Below are 14,784 nucleotides of genomic sequence, written 5' to 3'. Positions count from 1 at the left end.
TAGTGCGAAAAACTCATAAATCGCATTTAAAAACGTCGATACAGTAGGGTACAGTAACTTCGTCTATTCCGACTTTGTTCGTTTTTGCAATACAGTGGGGATTCGCTGGTTGGAACACGACTGCCTTCCATCTAAGGGCATATTCACAAATTTCATAACGCTAAAGGGGGTGGGTGGGTGAGTTGTTTGTTAAATGTTACAGTTCATACAAAATTTGAAAAATTTTCATACAAAATTCGTTACAAGGGGGTGGGTGGGTATCAAAAATGGCCATTTTTGGCGTTATGAAATTTGTGAATGAACCCTAACGAATCCGACTCGTTAGTTGGAACCTAGGACAGGACGTGACAGCTCAACAGGGACTGCCCCGTTGTTTTTCAATCGATAACCTTGACGATACAAAAGCCAGTGCTACCAGTATGCTTTTTAAGCAAATCAGTTGAACAAATTCAAGTATCAAGGCTCACAATTTGGTTGTTTCTTGCATGCTTCATTCATTTAGCACAATAGTGAATGCTAGCTTCTTTTTTAAAGTAGGTTAGATTCAGAACCGGCGTTATTTTTAGAGAAAATTGATACAATTTCTATTATACTGCACTCGATTAAGTATTTTTGATTTATTTTAGTATTGAAGGAGCACATGCGGTAAACCAACCATCGATTATAGATTGATTTGTAGCAAAAAGATTTCATGAAACATTTTCAAACTTTCAATAAAAACTCTAACTTTTGAACTAGCAACACGGCCGGGCTAGCAACAAAGTGCCCTGTTGCAATCCAACTCAACGATGTGAAAGTACACTGAGATTAAATCTCCACTATATTTTATGTGCGGCACCCATGTAGTTTTGCAATCAAGCTTCGCACATAAATTTTACTGCTGTTGCACATAAGACCGGATTTTCGGCGCATATTAGATTCTACGTGCAATGCACTCAAATTATAAGTGCCTATTTTCTTTTTTTCTATATCCAAATCCATTGTATTTTATGTACCGGCACATTTAATAAACATGGGATAAGTACTATAAATTAATCGTCTCAGATGTTGCGTGATGAATGAATTTAAAAAAAAAAACGACAAAATATTTGTAACTAGATATGGTTTTTATTACATATTTTAAACACTGGGGAAACTACCTTTCTCAGCTTTGTGCTGCATCACCGTAGGTAATAATTTTATCCATACTGATGTAGTACTGTGATTTAGAATGCCTTCCATCAGTGCTTGGAACTCCCGAAGCCGTACATCTTGTCGATACTTCCAGAACTGCACGACAGTGAACCGACGGAATACGTTATCGGATTTCACCGTAAACCTTCGTTGTTTTGGCGACCACATTTCTTTAAACAGAGTTGTCCTGTTGCACTTGCTGGTGAAAATCTTTGCTTCCTGCAAGATGGCGGTATTGCTGCTTCACTTTAGTCGGTTCTCAGGCGTTCAATGCCAAGCCACCAACCCCCTTTGCTTAGGTTGAACGCTTTGATGCGTTAGAGAAAATATCTGTTAAAAATGAACAGGGTTTTGAATGCACTAAATTTAATCGAATTCTGAAAGATACTTACAAAAGTCGGCAGCAGATCGACCGAAAGTTTAAACATTTTAGCTGCTAACTATAGCTGTTTTCTGACATCTGCTTGGTTGATTGAAATCTTGTTTACAATGTGAACAGTTGAAATTATGTGCAAGTATTGATAGTTCTACACTATGAGATAATACCTTTAAAATTTATTAACAACATTAATAGGTTTTATGTAAATGCTTGTATATAAAATGGTGATGCATTTCAAAATTATGTGCGGTTAAAGTATTTTCTAAAGTCACCAAATACAACTTAAAAGCGGCACATAAACTCATATTGAGGCCAGCAAATTTTCTTTTATCTGTTTACCGCACATAAAATATAATGGAGCTTTGGTTTCAGTGTAGGCCTTTGCCAAAACGACCAATCAGAAGTGGTCTTTTTTGACAGGCAAATGGTTTCAAATTTGCACTAGTACCTGACAAGTCCTGTCCTAGGTTGGAACGACTGACAGCTGCTGAAAATGCTTCACACTAACGCATCTGGAGAGCAAATCGTCACGAAACGCACATATATATACGCATTTGCTCTATATATGGAGACTTCAATGCGACGGTAATCAGACGTCAAAGTCAGTTTGACATTTTCTGTTGACATTTGAGTGCTTTTTAGTTGGCATATTTTCCAACCAGCGAACATCCAACCATCGAGTCATTCCATGTAGCGGACCCCCAACGAGCGAATCCCCACTGTATTCAAAGCCCGCAGCCATTACGTATCCCGCTTTTTACGATCGTTAAGGGCAACCCCCTGAAGAAAGCGCTAGTTCTTGATGCCAGCCACCATTAGTGTGGCGCTACCCGACCAACCAGTCTTCATAATTCGAGAGGTATTCGCGATAAGGGCCTATCTGACAAATCAATAACAATGAGAAAATAATCAATGAAATTCTCATGTGCAATTTTTAATCCCAATTGGAGAAAATATAGTCAAACTTTAACCTTTCCACTTTAATACACATTTCATAAACCTAGTTTTAAAATCCTCATCAATACCACACACATCTCCTACAATTTCCCTAGCTATTTCGTACTAAAAAATATATTATAAGGGGTCTATTTTATAAGTCGAGTCGACCAAAGTGACTCGACTGGAGTCACTGTCGACCAAAAATTTCACTCGACACGGCCTTGTCACTCGAGTTTTTCGACAGTTGTCACTTTAAGTGATTGAATTACTATGGCAGTCGATGGGTGACATCTGAAATATGCATGCTTACTTTGATCGACAGTGACCACAGATGAGTCACTTGGATCTGCTCGATTTACAAAATAGACCCCTAAAGTTTCGCCTTAAACGCACTCAAGGATGCCAGTATCGCCCAATGTTATGAGCCTGTAATCGATATTATTTTCAGCGTCGCCTATTACTTTTGCGCCGTGTTTACATTCTGGTTTCAATTAAGCCCGCCATGTACGCCTTGTTTATTTTTTGTTTGCAGTGTCGCCGTTTACTCTCGCCGTGTTTTGATTTAGATTTCAGATGCGCCCATCACTTTGATAAACAAAAACACAGGCGTAATCAATACAGTGTGTGGTTTGGTATGAGGTGAAGTTTCGTCTTCTACAAATTTGCGTTTTTTTGAATAGTTAAATTATCAATAGGGGAAAAGTTCAAGTGCAGTGAATAGACAATCGAGCTACAATTTCAACGCTATATTTCTTTCAATTGTATACATTTTATCAGTTTCGCCTGATTCGCGAATCTTTCAAGAATTCTTTATAGATCTTTAACCAACGATGGCGATCGCTAACGGTTCAAAACGAATCTATATCGATCGCTATCGAAAATCACTGACTGGTTGACCGGGTAGTGCTGAGCTGAGAGAGACTCGCGAAAGGGAAAAATATCAACGTCATATGCAGCCCAGATTCCCCTCTCACGAAACGTCAAATGCAGCCCACCGTTTTTATGGCTGAAAAAGTGAAAAGTATTGTTTTCAAAGTAAACTGTTATTAAAAACCTCAGTCGGCGGAGCAGTTTTTTCCAAAGTTGCTGATAAATCTAAGCAGAAGATTAATAACTATTTCTAATGTCTGCTGCGTTTGCTGGCATGAAATTTCACTCAAACGGCTATTTATGATTCGATGTGATGCAAACTCAATCATTTTTTGCTGAGAGGTTCATGTGAGGATTTGAACAGCATGCGCATAATTGGTATAAACTCAAAGTGGAATAAGAAAAAAACTCAGTAATCACAGAAAAAGAAGACCGTCTTCGCGAGTCTCGTCTCAGGTGCTGAGTAAACAATTTTTAGGCTTTGCCCTCATCAAACCCCGAGCGGAAGCGACAAATGTTGTATGAGAAAAAAAATTATACTATTGATAATCGTTTATGATTGTGCCTAATAAAATGTGGACAAACTATCTAGCAATTACAGACAATTAGATAAAGTGCTACGCACTTAATACCAGAATGATAAGTAAAATATTAATGTCGCATTCCAAAACTAGTGTGTCTCCCCGGATAAAAACGTATCATTCAGTGAATGGAATAAACCATTAATGTACAATATAACGTATTGGATACAATACAGCGTATTGTAATTGAATGTCGAAGCAATATTATTCATGTTTGGATATACAATTCAAAAACAATATAATATATTGTAACAGAACATTGTATTGTTTTTAATTGGTTTTATACCTTACAATTTTGGTCAAATTCCTATTTTCGCGTAAAACAACTGTTGCTTTTTTCTATGTAGCTTTGCTGAAAGAAATAAACAAAACAAGTTCAAAAAGCAAGAAATATTGGGTGGAAAATATTCAAAAAGTCAAAATAAGTAGTTTTTTAGAAGTCACTTGACATTAGCTGACATGCAACCATGATACAGTTTGTTGAATTGTTTTTGTATTGTACAACAATACACGAATTGCTTATCAAGACAATACATGAACAATATATCATATTGTGTTTTCAAAATGTTTGTATGAGAAAATATCTATATTTGTATTGTTACGATACTTAACCACCCATACATTATATTGCAAAAATCTCATATACCATACAGTGAACTGTTCAAAACAATATATTGTACTGTAATTGTATTGTCATTTTACAATATACTGTATTGTATTTCCAATATATTGAAAGGTACTGTTTCAATACGATATATTGTTTTTGTATTGTATTTTTTATCCGGGTCGTGCCTAATGGGTAGTATCCACTTCGTAAGTACTGTGCAAAAGGATAGTTGGCCGATGGAGCAACAGGTTGCGGTAGTGTGTAAACATCAAACACGAACAAAAACGACGCGAGCGCTGCGGGTGGTGGATTGACCACCAACCATATATTCGAATCGATCGTTAAAAAGTTGGTCGATGGACAGCGATGAGAGTGTGATGTCTGTTTGTCTGTGCTTTAGCTGTAAGTTTTATTTTCATTGTTAATTTTAGATTAAGGTAATTGCATGTATCTTTACTTACAAAATTCGGTTTGCATGGGTAATTTGTTGCACAATCCTAACCGTACTAAACGTTAACACGATGAATTTGCATGTACATTTTAAATTAAGTTTTAGTTTTAACAATTCATATTGTAACTTACAATTTGTTTAACGTTTGTATACTTGTCATCGGGAATAACAATAGTTGTATAGTTCAAGGTTTTAATTAGCTGTAAGTTCAAATTTTAGGTTTAATTTTGGCGAATATTTTAATTTAGAGTAAGATAGTTTCACCTTTCACAATGTGTTTCTTCACAATTTTGATTGAATTTAGCTTATGGGTAGAAATACGAACAATAGCATATACACAAATTCTATTGTCATTCTGATCTTTGACAGCTCGCTTCATCTGTCATTGTAGCGTGACCAGAAGTGCTGCCAGTATCAACACATACAAATCCAAACTTTATTCAAAAACAAAGATATAATCAAATGAACTAATATAAACACTGTCAGCCGAAAGTTGTTAAGTGTATCGTGAAACATCGCATTTTAAATAAACGAAGCCACCACCAGACGATTCTGTACAGAAATGCCATTCTTCTGGAATTGTCGTCTCCCAATTTTTAATTTCATCTAGCGTTTCAGCAGGCCCGACATTTCCAGTTGTTTTGACGCCGTGACGAAAAATATTGGGGAAGATGCTGTTGATGGAAACCCAGGCGCAGCGGACACGGTTACACTACCGTTCGACCGGATAATATCCGTCCCGGGGTTCGCGTGATAAACAGCAAAGAAAGATTACACGGGATGTAAGTTCTTAAACAACTTTACTTTCTTACGGACTACCCGGATAAAAAATACAATACAAAAACAATATAACGTATTGAAACAGTACCATTCAATATACTGGAAATACAATACAGTAAATTGTAAAATGACAACACAATTACAGTACAATATATGGTTTTGAACAGTTCACTGTATGGTATATGAGATTTTTGCAATACAATGTATGGGTGGTTAAGTATCGTAACAATACAAATATAGATATTTTCTCATACAAACATTTTGAAAATACAATACGATAGATTGTTCATATATTGTCTTGATAAGCAATTCGTGTATTGTTGTACAATACAAAAACAATTCATCAAACTGTATCATGGTTGCATTCGTCGTTACAGCTAATGTCAAGTGACTTCTAAAAAACTACTTATTTTTACTTTTTGAATATTTTCCACCCAACATTTGTTGCTTTTTGAACTTGTTTTGTTTATTTCTTTCAGCAAAACTACACAGAAAAACGCAACAGTTGTTTTACGCGAAAATAGGAATTTGACCAAAATTGTAAGGTATAAAACCAATTAAAAACAATACAATGTACTGTTACAATATATTATATTGTTTTTGAATTGTATATCCAAACATGAATAACATTGCTTCGACATTCAATTCCAATACGCTGTATTGTATCCAATACGTTATATTGTACATTAATGGTTTATTCCATTCACTGAATCATACGTTTTTATCCGGGTAGTACGGACTACAATAATAACAAACATTAATATCACACATTTACAATTGGGTCCTAAAATTTGTAATGAAATCTTGTTTTTATTTAATAACACGAAAAAGCATGTTACTTTAATTACTTTAGCAATGTTTCCCGCTCAAATAATGGCTATATCATGTTTAAACTTTAATTTAAAAATTTGTTCCATAAATGAACCTTGACACTTTTGATCATGTTTGACGTTCGCTTAGTCGACAAAAACACCACAGGGGTTTTAGTTCGACCACTGGGGTTGTTCCTATCTGACATTTCGTAAGGGACACGGAAAACAAAATACACCCACAATTTGAGTTCAAGCCAAAGGATGCGACAAAATCTAATAAAAATGTTTTTGGGCTTAAACCAACGGAAAACATTAGAAAATTGAGTAAACATGTGTTTTTGGCCTAAACTTAAGCGTTTGGCACTAAAATTGAGACAGGGCTTTAGGACCCAATTATGCTACGTCAAACTACACACACATACATATTCAGACACAATGTCATCGTTAACTGTCATCATCATCCAAGGTACTGACACATCTCAATGATTGCTCATCTTACCAGGGGGCTGCCACTACTCTTCTCTCATCAGCATCAACTCCATCCGGAATCTCCAGACTTCGATCCTGTCACACGAGCTTATCAGTCAGTAGCTGCCCAGTTGAAGGAAACATCTACTGCATTGTATTTCATTATGATTTGCAATCGGATGTGGACGGGCTAGCCTCGCTAGGATCTGCGTGGTCTTAGCGGACTAGCTCTTCAACAGGTTATGGGCCCAGGAACGTGTTCTTACAGCATGTATCGTTCTGGAGGAGGATTGGCCGCATAAGCTGCGTGGCGCAGGACGGGATCCTCAGGCTGGATGGATTGGCCGCAACGGAGGACGGAATCTATCGGGAACGTAGGCGATACAGGACACTGGATGGCAGCTGGCTGGTCAAATGAGCTCGTGTGACAGGATCGAAGTCAAGAGGAGCTCGGATGGAGGACGGAGCATATACGAAGTTCGAAATGAGGAGGAGTTTCGAGACAGGAGGAGACGATCGTGAGTAGAGGATCCCAAGTAACCAATAAGCAGTAAAAACTGGCACCAAAACGGTTCTATAGTCGAATAAAAGGCATTGCCAACAGGGCTAACAGGAACTATATCGTTATTAAGGGCTGTTCAAAAGCCACTTTTGGCGAATTATTTGGCTGATAAACAGCCTATTCGTACCGAGTCTCTGAAATGGGATATGTCAAATTTTTATAGCACGTGGAAAAAAAGAAAAAAAGATTTTCGTTTATCTTCCATTTTCTAACATATATATTATGCTTCCTTTGGAGATGTTGTTTTTTGCTGCGTGATCCAGGCTCATACTGCAGTTGTTGAAGTTTGTATTGAAGATTCCCGGCTTGCTTTCCATCTGCTCCATCGCTGCACAAGTATATTTGTATGCTTAACATCATATTTAAAGAAGACCAGTTTGCAGTGGCATAATTTTTATCCTGCTGAATCATGAGCGATGTTGGCAATGCCGGCGAGATCCTGATGAAATTTATCTAAGATTATTTTTTACCACAAGGCAGTGTAGCGAAACCAAATTTACAGAAAAATTAATCGCGAATAGACTGCAGTTTGTCCCTACCCCTCTCCCAATATTACATAATCAATTTAGTATATATTTTCATGTATAATTAAAAATCTCCAGCATCAGACGGTTGTTAATTAGAAGTGCTGCTTATATCAATACATCGTCGTTCATTGTGGTTGAATTTCGAGACATTGAATATCCTGATACATTGGTAGATCTTTTTTTTTTCTTCATCTCTTTTAAGTTCGTAGTCACCGATTCAGTTTTGTTTTGGTTGACAAACGTCATGACACTAGGCCGTTCAACAGCATTGACAGCCGTTGTATACGGCTTATTAGCACAGGGCTTACAAGCACTAAAATAAAGCTCATATACGACTAATATCAGTGCCTGAGGGTCACAGGGCCTATAAGCATTTGAAAATGTTTTATAAAGCTAATAGGCACTGGAAAACCGGTAGATGGCATATATACTGCTTATAACAGTGCTTATTAGTTACCTGGGATGCGACCCTAAGGAGGAGTGTTGGAATAGAGGTAGTGTCGCATGCGTCGTGGTAGGTAAAAGTGTGGAAGATTTATTGTGAGGTATAATATTTGTGTAGGATGTTGAATTGTAAAAATAGATACTTGGTTTGAATAAAGAGAGTTGCAGCTGCTGGTTGAGGCATCAGTCAGTAGCTGCCCATTTAAAGGAAACATCTACTGTATTGTATTTCTTTATGATTTCCTATCGGATGTGGACGGGCTAGCCTCGCTAGGATCTGCGTGGTCTTAGCGGACTAGCTCTTCAACAGCTGTCACATAAGTGAGAAAACTGGAAATATAAAATACAAAGTTACAATTTCTGTTTCCGTCAAGGCTCTGTATATGACTGCGTAAAACAATAACTAAATGACTAAACGTACTCATCTCCGACAGAAATCAAGAATTTTATTCAGGGTCTAAAAACAATTAATTAGATACTGCTTGAAAAATATCTATCTCGTTCGTCACACTATGACTGTCAACAATTCATTATTTTCATCCAAATATGGGTAATCGCCATTACTCATATTTGGGTAAATCCACTTAACCAATAATATGGGTGAAATTTACCAATTTTTATTGGTATATTTTACTCAAATTATCCAGATTTTTACGAGCGCTAATGGCTGCCGCAAATAGGCTCGCTTTCTGGTAGGGATCAGTCGATATGACGTTTGGCTTGGGTCCGTTCAATATAAAACGACCCAAGCCAAACGTCTAATCGACTTATCCCTACCAGAAAGTGAGGCCGTTTGCGGCAGCCATTAACGCTTTGAAAAAGCTGGATACGTTTTATATCTAAAACTCATAAATAGGTAAATCAACTACCTATTTATGAGTAATCTGATCTTAGCGTGAAATTTGCGTTGTTAAATCAACAATCCTTATTAGGCTAAGTGACACCAGAATGAACATCATTACAATATATGATTACAATCACTAAATGATAAGTAGCCTAATAATTTCGCCAGATTTGCTTGAACAATGTGTGCGTAGCAGCTGCAAAGTATTGTGCATCCTGATAAAATTCAGAGAGAGAACTTCGCTCATTTTCCTCTTCTTTATCAACGAACTTAAGGTAACACACGATAGGCTCATCGTGGCATCCATGAACAATCTATGTTCAAACTATCGTTGAAAAGAAAATATTTCTGTTTTATATCATATCGGTCATTCGGTGATCTATCGGATCATATGCTTGCTAGCAACAGGCATGTTGATACACTTTCAGTTCATCTCTGTCTGGTAGAACCGATATCACACCCCGAAAACTGCAAAATTGATAATCATTTATGGATAGCAAACAGTTGCACCTTAAGCACCGCCAACACATTTTCAATCGGAAGGATTTTGGCGCGCTCGAACTGACAAATCCTCCGTTGTAGTGAAACTTCTTCCGTCGACGTGATGTTGGACTGTTTTCAAAAACAGTCGAGATAAAAGCCGAGCCGGCAGAGCAATGACAGTTAGTTCGTTCAAAACTTCGCTTCGGAAGTCCAACCGGCGAACTCCAGATTGGTGCTGCGAAGTCAATAATATAATAAAGCAACTATTCAGTAAATGTAGTTGTGAAAAATTTCTTAATGAATGGTTATAAGGCAAATGTTTCTTGGGTACACTGAGAAAAATCTACACGTCAAGTTCGTGTGTTTTACTTATAGATTTGCGCAATGAGGAAAACCACATGATTTGAGTGTGGTAGCCATATGGATTTCATCATTGATTTCACGGTATAATAACATGTGTATCAACATTAGGTTGTCATGTGAAACAAACATGAATTTCCTAATATTAATTCATGAAAACCAACTGATTTGCTTATTGAATTCGAAATGTAATAGCTTTAGATAGTCATGTGTGATAGAACATAAATGTCATGGGACTGAAAGAAGACATTTGGTAGAAAAACTTTTGCTCCCCAAAATATGGATCCGAGGCTCCTCTGCTTGTCGCAAGCTCTCTTGATTTTTTTTTCAAACCCGTGAGCCAGCAACAAGCCGGGCGCCGCAAATCCATAATTTGGGAAGCCAGGGATAAGCATATTCCATTTTTTTTCGAAACTGAAAGTCAGGAAAATCTGTTAGTGGAATCCGATTTTTCTACTAAACTATACATTATAATCAATGTTTTCTTATAGAAAGGTAGAATTCTCGTATATCGGTCAACTTCACTAATAAAAGAAAAATCGAATTTACAAATTTTCATCTAACACTTTCAGCTTCAAAATTTGCTTCTTCTCTTTGGAAGCATGATGATGACTGTCGTTCGACACGAGGTCCAACCGCAATTCAGTTCACTATGCATCCCATGGGTTGATCACAAACAATTTAGAAGCTTTGAACATGGAAATCGATAGCATAGCTCATGGATTTCATCATAACAATCTCATTGCGCAAATCAATGAATCGACCAACTTGAACATGATGATTATGACACAAGATAACCATAAGCAAAAAACACTGAATCCGTGTTGGAGTGAAGATCTATGCGTCCATAGGTTGACACATACGAATCTGAAGAGAAAGCTTTGGGAATTTATGTGGAAAAAATATGGAATCCCTGTTGTCGGTTGATGAATCAATCCATGAAGCAAAACACAGGAATTTAATGTGTAACACACACGAAGTTTACAAGAAAATCATAGCAAATCGATAAGGACGTTCATGAATCGATCCATAATTTTAAACACACAGATCGAGCGTGTGGATTTTTATCAGTGTATAGGTCACAGTGCCTAGAAGCATTTGAAAATATCTTATGATGCTAGTTGGCACTGCAGAACTGCAAGACCAGCTGGTGAGTCGAGAACAGAGAGAAAAATCTAGAGGAATTCGCGATTAGGGCCTATCTGACAAATCAATAACAATGAGAAAATAATCAATGAAATTTTCATGTGCAATTTTAAATCCCAATTGGAGAAAATATACTCAAACTTTAACCTTTTCACATTAAAACATATTTCATAAACTAAGTTTTAAAATCCTCATCAATACCACACACATCTCCTACAATTCCCCTAGCTATTTCGTACTCAACAAATCTTTATTTAATACAATTTAAAGGTAAACACTGAACCAGCCGGAGAAAACTGTCATGAACATCAGGATAATTGCATGAGCGGTGGTGAGATCTGAGCAAGACGAAACTCAGATCACTAAAGTCTAAGTTATAAAAAAATCGCAATAGTTTCTACAAGAAAATTCATTTCAGTAAGCATTTATTTTTAAAAAAAATTGCTAAGATTTTTTCGCGCCGCGCATAATCATTTTGTCCCTTTAGAATGTGTTCTTGGTCCGTAGTGCAATGCTCAGGAGGTGGTGCTTTTTGGCTGCGTGCTAATTTGTTGGTAAACAAAGCATTATCAGTTAAACTGGTTAAAAATTGCGTCCAAAAAGTATCAATCCCATCAATCCTTTAAAAATCCTTCAATTTCTTTAACAGCTTTAATCCAATAAAACATCATTGAAAATAAGTTGAACAAAACGTCTTCCATGCCATGGATTCTACGCAGCGAAAACCCGTACCCAACCGCAAACCCACCCTGAAACCGGCCAAGGTGAAGCTGAGCTTCAAGAAGAACGAAATCCGCCAATGTCGACTCTGTCTGCGGGTGCTTCCCAAGGCGGAAACCATGCCGACGAGAACCGGAGCGCAACCCGACCTTCGCCGCAAGATTCTGGACGCCGTCGGGGTTCGGATTACGTCGATGTGCAAAATTCAGTGCGTGTGCGTCAACTGCTTGCTGATCGTGGACATAATTTATCAATTTCGGGCAGCCTGTCGGCAGGCGGACACCCTGCACGGAACGCACCTTCTGATGATGCATCCTGGAAAATGGCTGGGGGAGGAAAATAAGAGGATACTGGACGACTGCCGGAAACTTGTGCAACGGAACCGGGCCGAGATGCAAGGACTGTTCAAATGTTCCGGCTTGGCCGGGGGAGATGTTCACTTGTTGACCGAAGGGAACGAGGTCCTGATAGAGGAGGCGAAACCAGAACCGCCAACGACGAATAGGAATGAAGTGCTGCTGGAGGCGAAGAAGGAGGAGGAACACCGGGAAGAGTCTCAGCAGATGGAGCACGACATAAGCGACAGTGATCCGGAACAGACCGAACGCTGTGCCCAAATGCTAGATGCCCCGGTTATCTTCCCTCGAACTAAACAGCCCAGAAGAGGCATCAAGGATCACATGTGCGAACTTTGCGGCAAAACGATGCAGAAATCGTTCGCCGAAACTCATCACAACAAAATCCACATGCGCTCGAATCCGTACAAATGTCCGGAAGCGGACTGCAAGAAAAGGTTCCCGTCGAAAATCTATCTCAACAGTCACCTGAAGAAGGCCCACTCGAATCAAGCCCAGGAAGTGGAATCGTTTGAGTGTCCCACTTGCTCGAAGTGGATCAGGCATAGGAAACAGTTCAGGTACCATCTGCTGACTCATGCCGCGGATGTCCATCCGCAGAAGAAAGCGTGCGAGGTTTGTGGGAAGTATGTTTACAAGTAAGTGTCGGCTGGCTCCCGTTCAAAAGACAACGTACTTAAAGAGTTATTTCTTGTTATTAATTCCAGGCGATACCTCAAGGACCATATGTTCGTCCACACGGGAGAGCTGCCATACAGTTGCGAATTTTGCGACCGGAAGTACGCAGCGCGAACCAATTTGATAATTCATCGGAAGAAAAAACACGCAGACCAGCTGCAAGTGCTGGAGGAGGACTCCCAATGAATGTTTTGTTATAAAATTAACTGAATGAGAGATTAAAAAAGCCTAAGTTGAAGTTTACATAAACTTGTGTGTTCTAGCAAAGAGTTGGGCTTAGAGCAGCAAAATAATCAACGAGGCACGCCAGAAAGAAAGAAAGTTGATTGTCCAGGCGTAATCGGAACCTTATAAATGTAAATACCTGCGCGGCAGCTGAATGACTGACTGACTGACTTTTTTTTTCATGCAACTAGGAGTTTAAAAATCTTCATAGACTGGCCTGTATATGTTCATGCTCATGCCAGTGTAATTTTTGGCGCGGTGTGGGATCCACTTAGTGCCTTCCCCACTAAAAACACTCTCCTAGGTTTAGTACCATCACCATCACCCTCCGGAACTACCTTCCGGTATTACTTCGAAGGGGAGGACAACGTGCTGAGCGCACCACTTCAATTTGTTATTCTACATGCTGAGCCCTTCGGCTCCTGTTAACAGTTTTAAAAACCGTTCAACGACGTGCCTCATGCTGAGCCCTTCGGCTCCACTCGTTAGTAATTTGTTAATACCTATTTTCGCCCTTTGGCGACCCGTCAATTTGTTAGTACCTACATGCAACATTCTGAGCCCTTCGGCTCCAGTTTGTGCACCACTCTGAGCTCATACAAAGCCCGCACTCGTACGGTTACGGCGACCATCTCCTTTCCATAGTTCAGCTGGTAAGATGCCGAGGTCGGTCCAACGATTCCGGTTGAGCATAACTTCCGGTTCGTAGGCGCCCCGACTATTCAATACCAGCGTTCCGACGTATTCTACTCGACCAGTCCCCGACGGTGGACCTAATCTACACCGACGGAGAGTTCCCCGGCGGTGGAATTTCTCCCGACACCGATTCTTCTACTTCTACGATACGAGCCGACCGGAGGGGTGCCGAAGTCAGTCCAGCGATTCCGGTGGAGCCTAGCTTCCGGTTCACTGGTGCCCCGACGACCCTCAACCGTCGCTATGACACGTCTACTCAACTAGTCCCCGGCGGTGAACCTAGCCTACACCGACGAAGAATTCCCCGGCGATGGAAGTTCTTCCGAGACCGATTCTTCTTCTGCTGCTGCTACTGCTGCTCTTCAATTTTTTACGGGCCGACCGGTAGGGTGCCGGAGTCAGTCCAGCGATTCCGGTGGAGGCTAACTTCCGGTTCACTGGTGCTCCTACGACCCGGGACCGGTGCTACGTCGCGTCTACTCAGCTAGTCCCGGCGGTGGATCTAGCCTACTCCGGCGGAGAGTTCCCCGGCAAAGGAATATCTCCCGGAACCGAGCAGTATCACTTTCCCTTCGTCCGCTCTTTTAGAGTGTCGAAAACAGTCCGGCGCCCTTCTTCGTTCGGCAGGGCTGCCTACGTCATCTGACGCTGCTCCTCTCGCCATGTCCGCTGTAGTGTTGACA

General features: G+C 39.6%; 1 protein-coding gene across 1 annotated transcript; it reads left to right on the top strand.

Annotated features, from left to right (window-relative positions):
* Window positions 1–11,980: 11,980 nt before the first annotated feature.
* On the top strand, window positions 11,981–13,429 carry LOC5569204 (zinc finger protein 223). Its single transcript, XM_001658327.2, has 2 exons — window positions 11,981–13,140; window positions 13,210–13,429. The coding sequence occupies exons 1-2, from the start codon at window positions 12,131–12,133 to the stop codon at window positions 13,364–13,366; spliced, it is 1,167 nt and encodes a 388-aa protein (XP_001658377.2). The 5' UTR covers window positions 11,981–12,130; the 3' UTR covers window positions 13,367–13,429.
* The last annotated feature ends 1,355 nt before the right edge of the window (window positions 13,430–14,784 follow it).

Source organism: Aedes aegypti, chromosome 1 (genome assembly GCF_002204515.2).
Source record: "Aedes aegypti strain LVP_AGWG chromosome 1, AaegL5.0 Primary Assembly, whole genome shotgun sequence".
Lineage (NCBI taxonomy): Eukaryota > Metazoa > Arthropoda > Insecta > Diptera > Culicidae > Aedes > Aedes aegypti.
Note: the sequence above shows the minus strand (reverse complement) of the source record. Positions and strands in the feature narration are given on the sequence as shown.

Bases quoted from the DNA above. Each gene is read 5' to 3' on its own strand.
- LOC5569204 (XM_001658327.2), top strand. From the start codon at position 12,131: ATGGATTCTACGCAGCGAAAACCCGTACCCAACCGCAAACCCACCCTG. The intron at 13,141-13,209 runs GTAAGTGTCGGC...TATTAATTCCAG, and splicing joins TGTGGGAAGTATGTTTACAA to GCGATACCTCAAGGACCATA.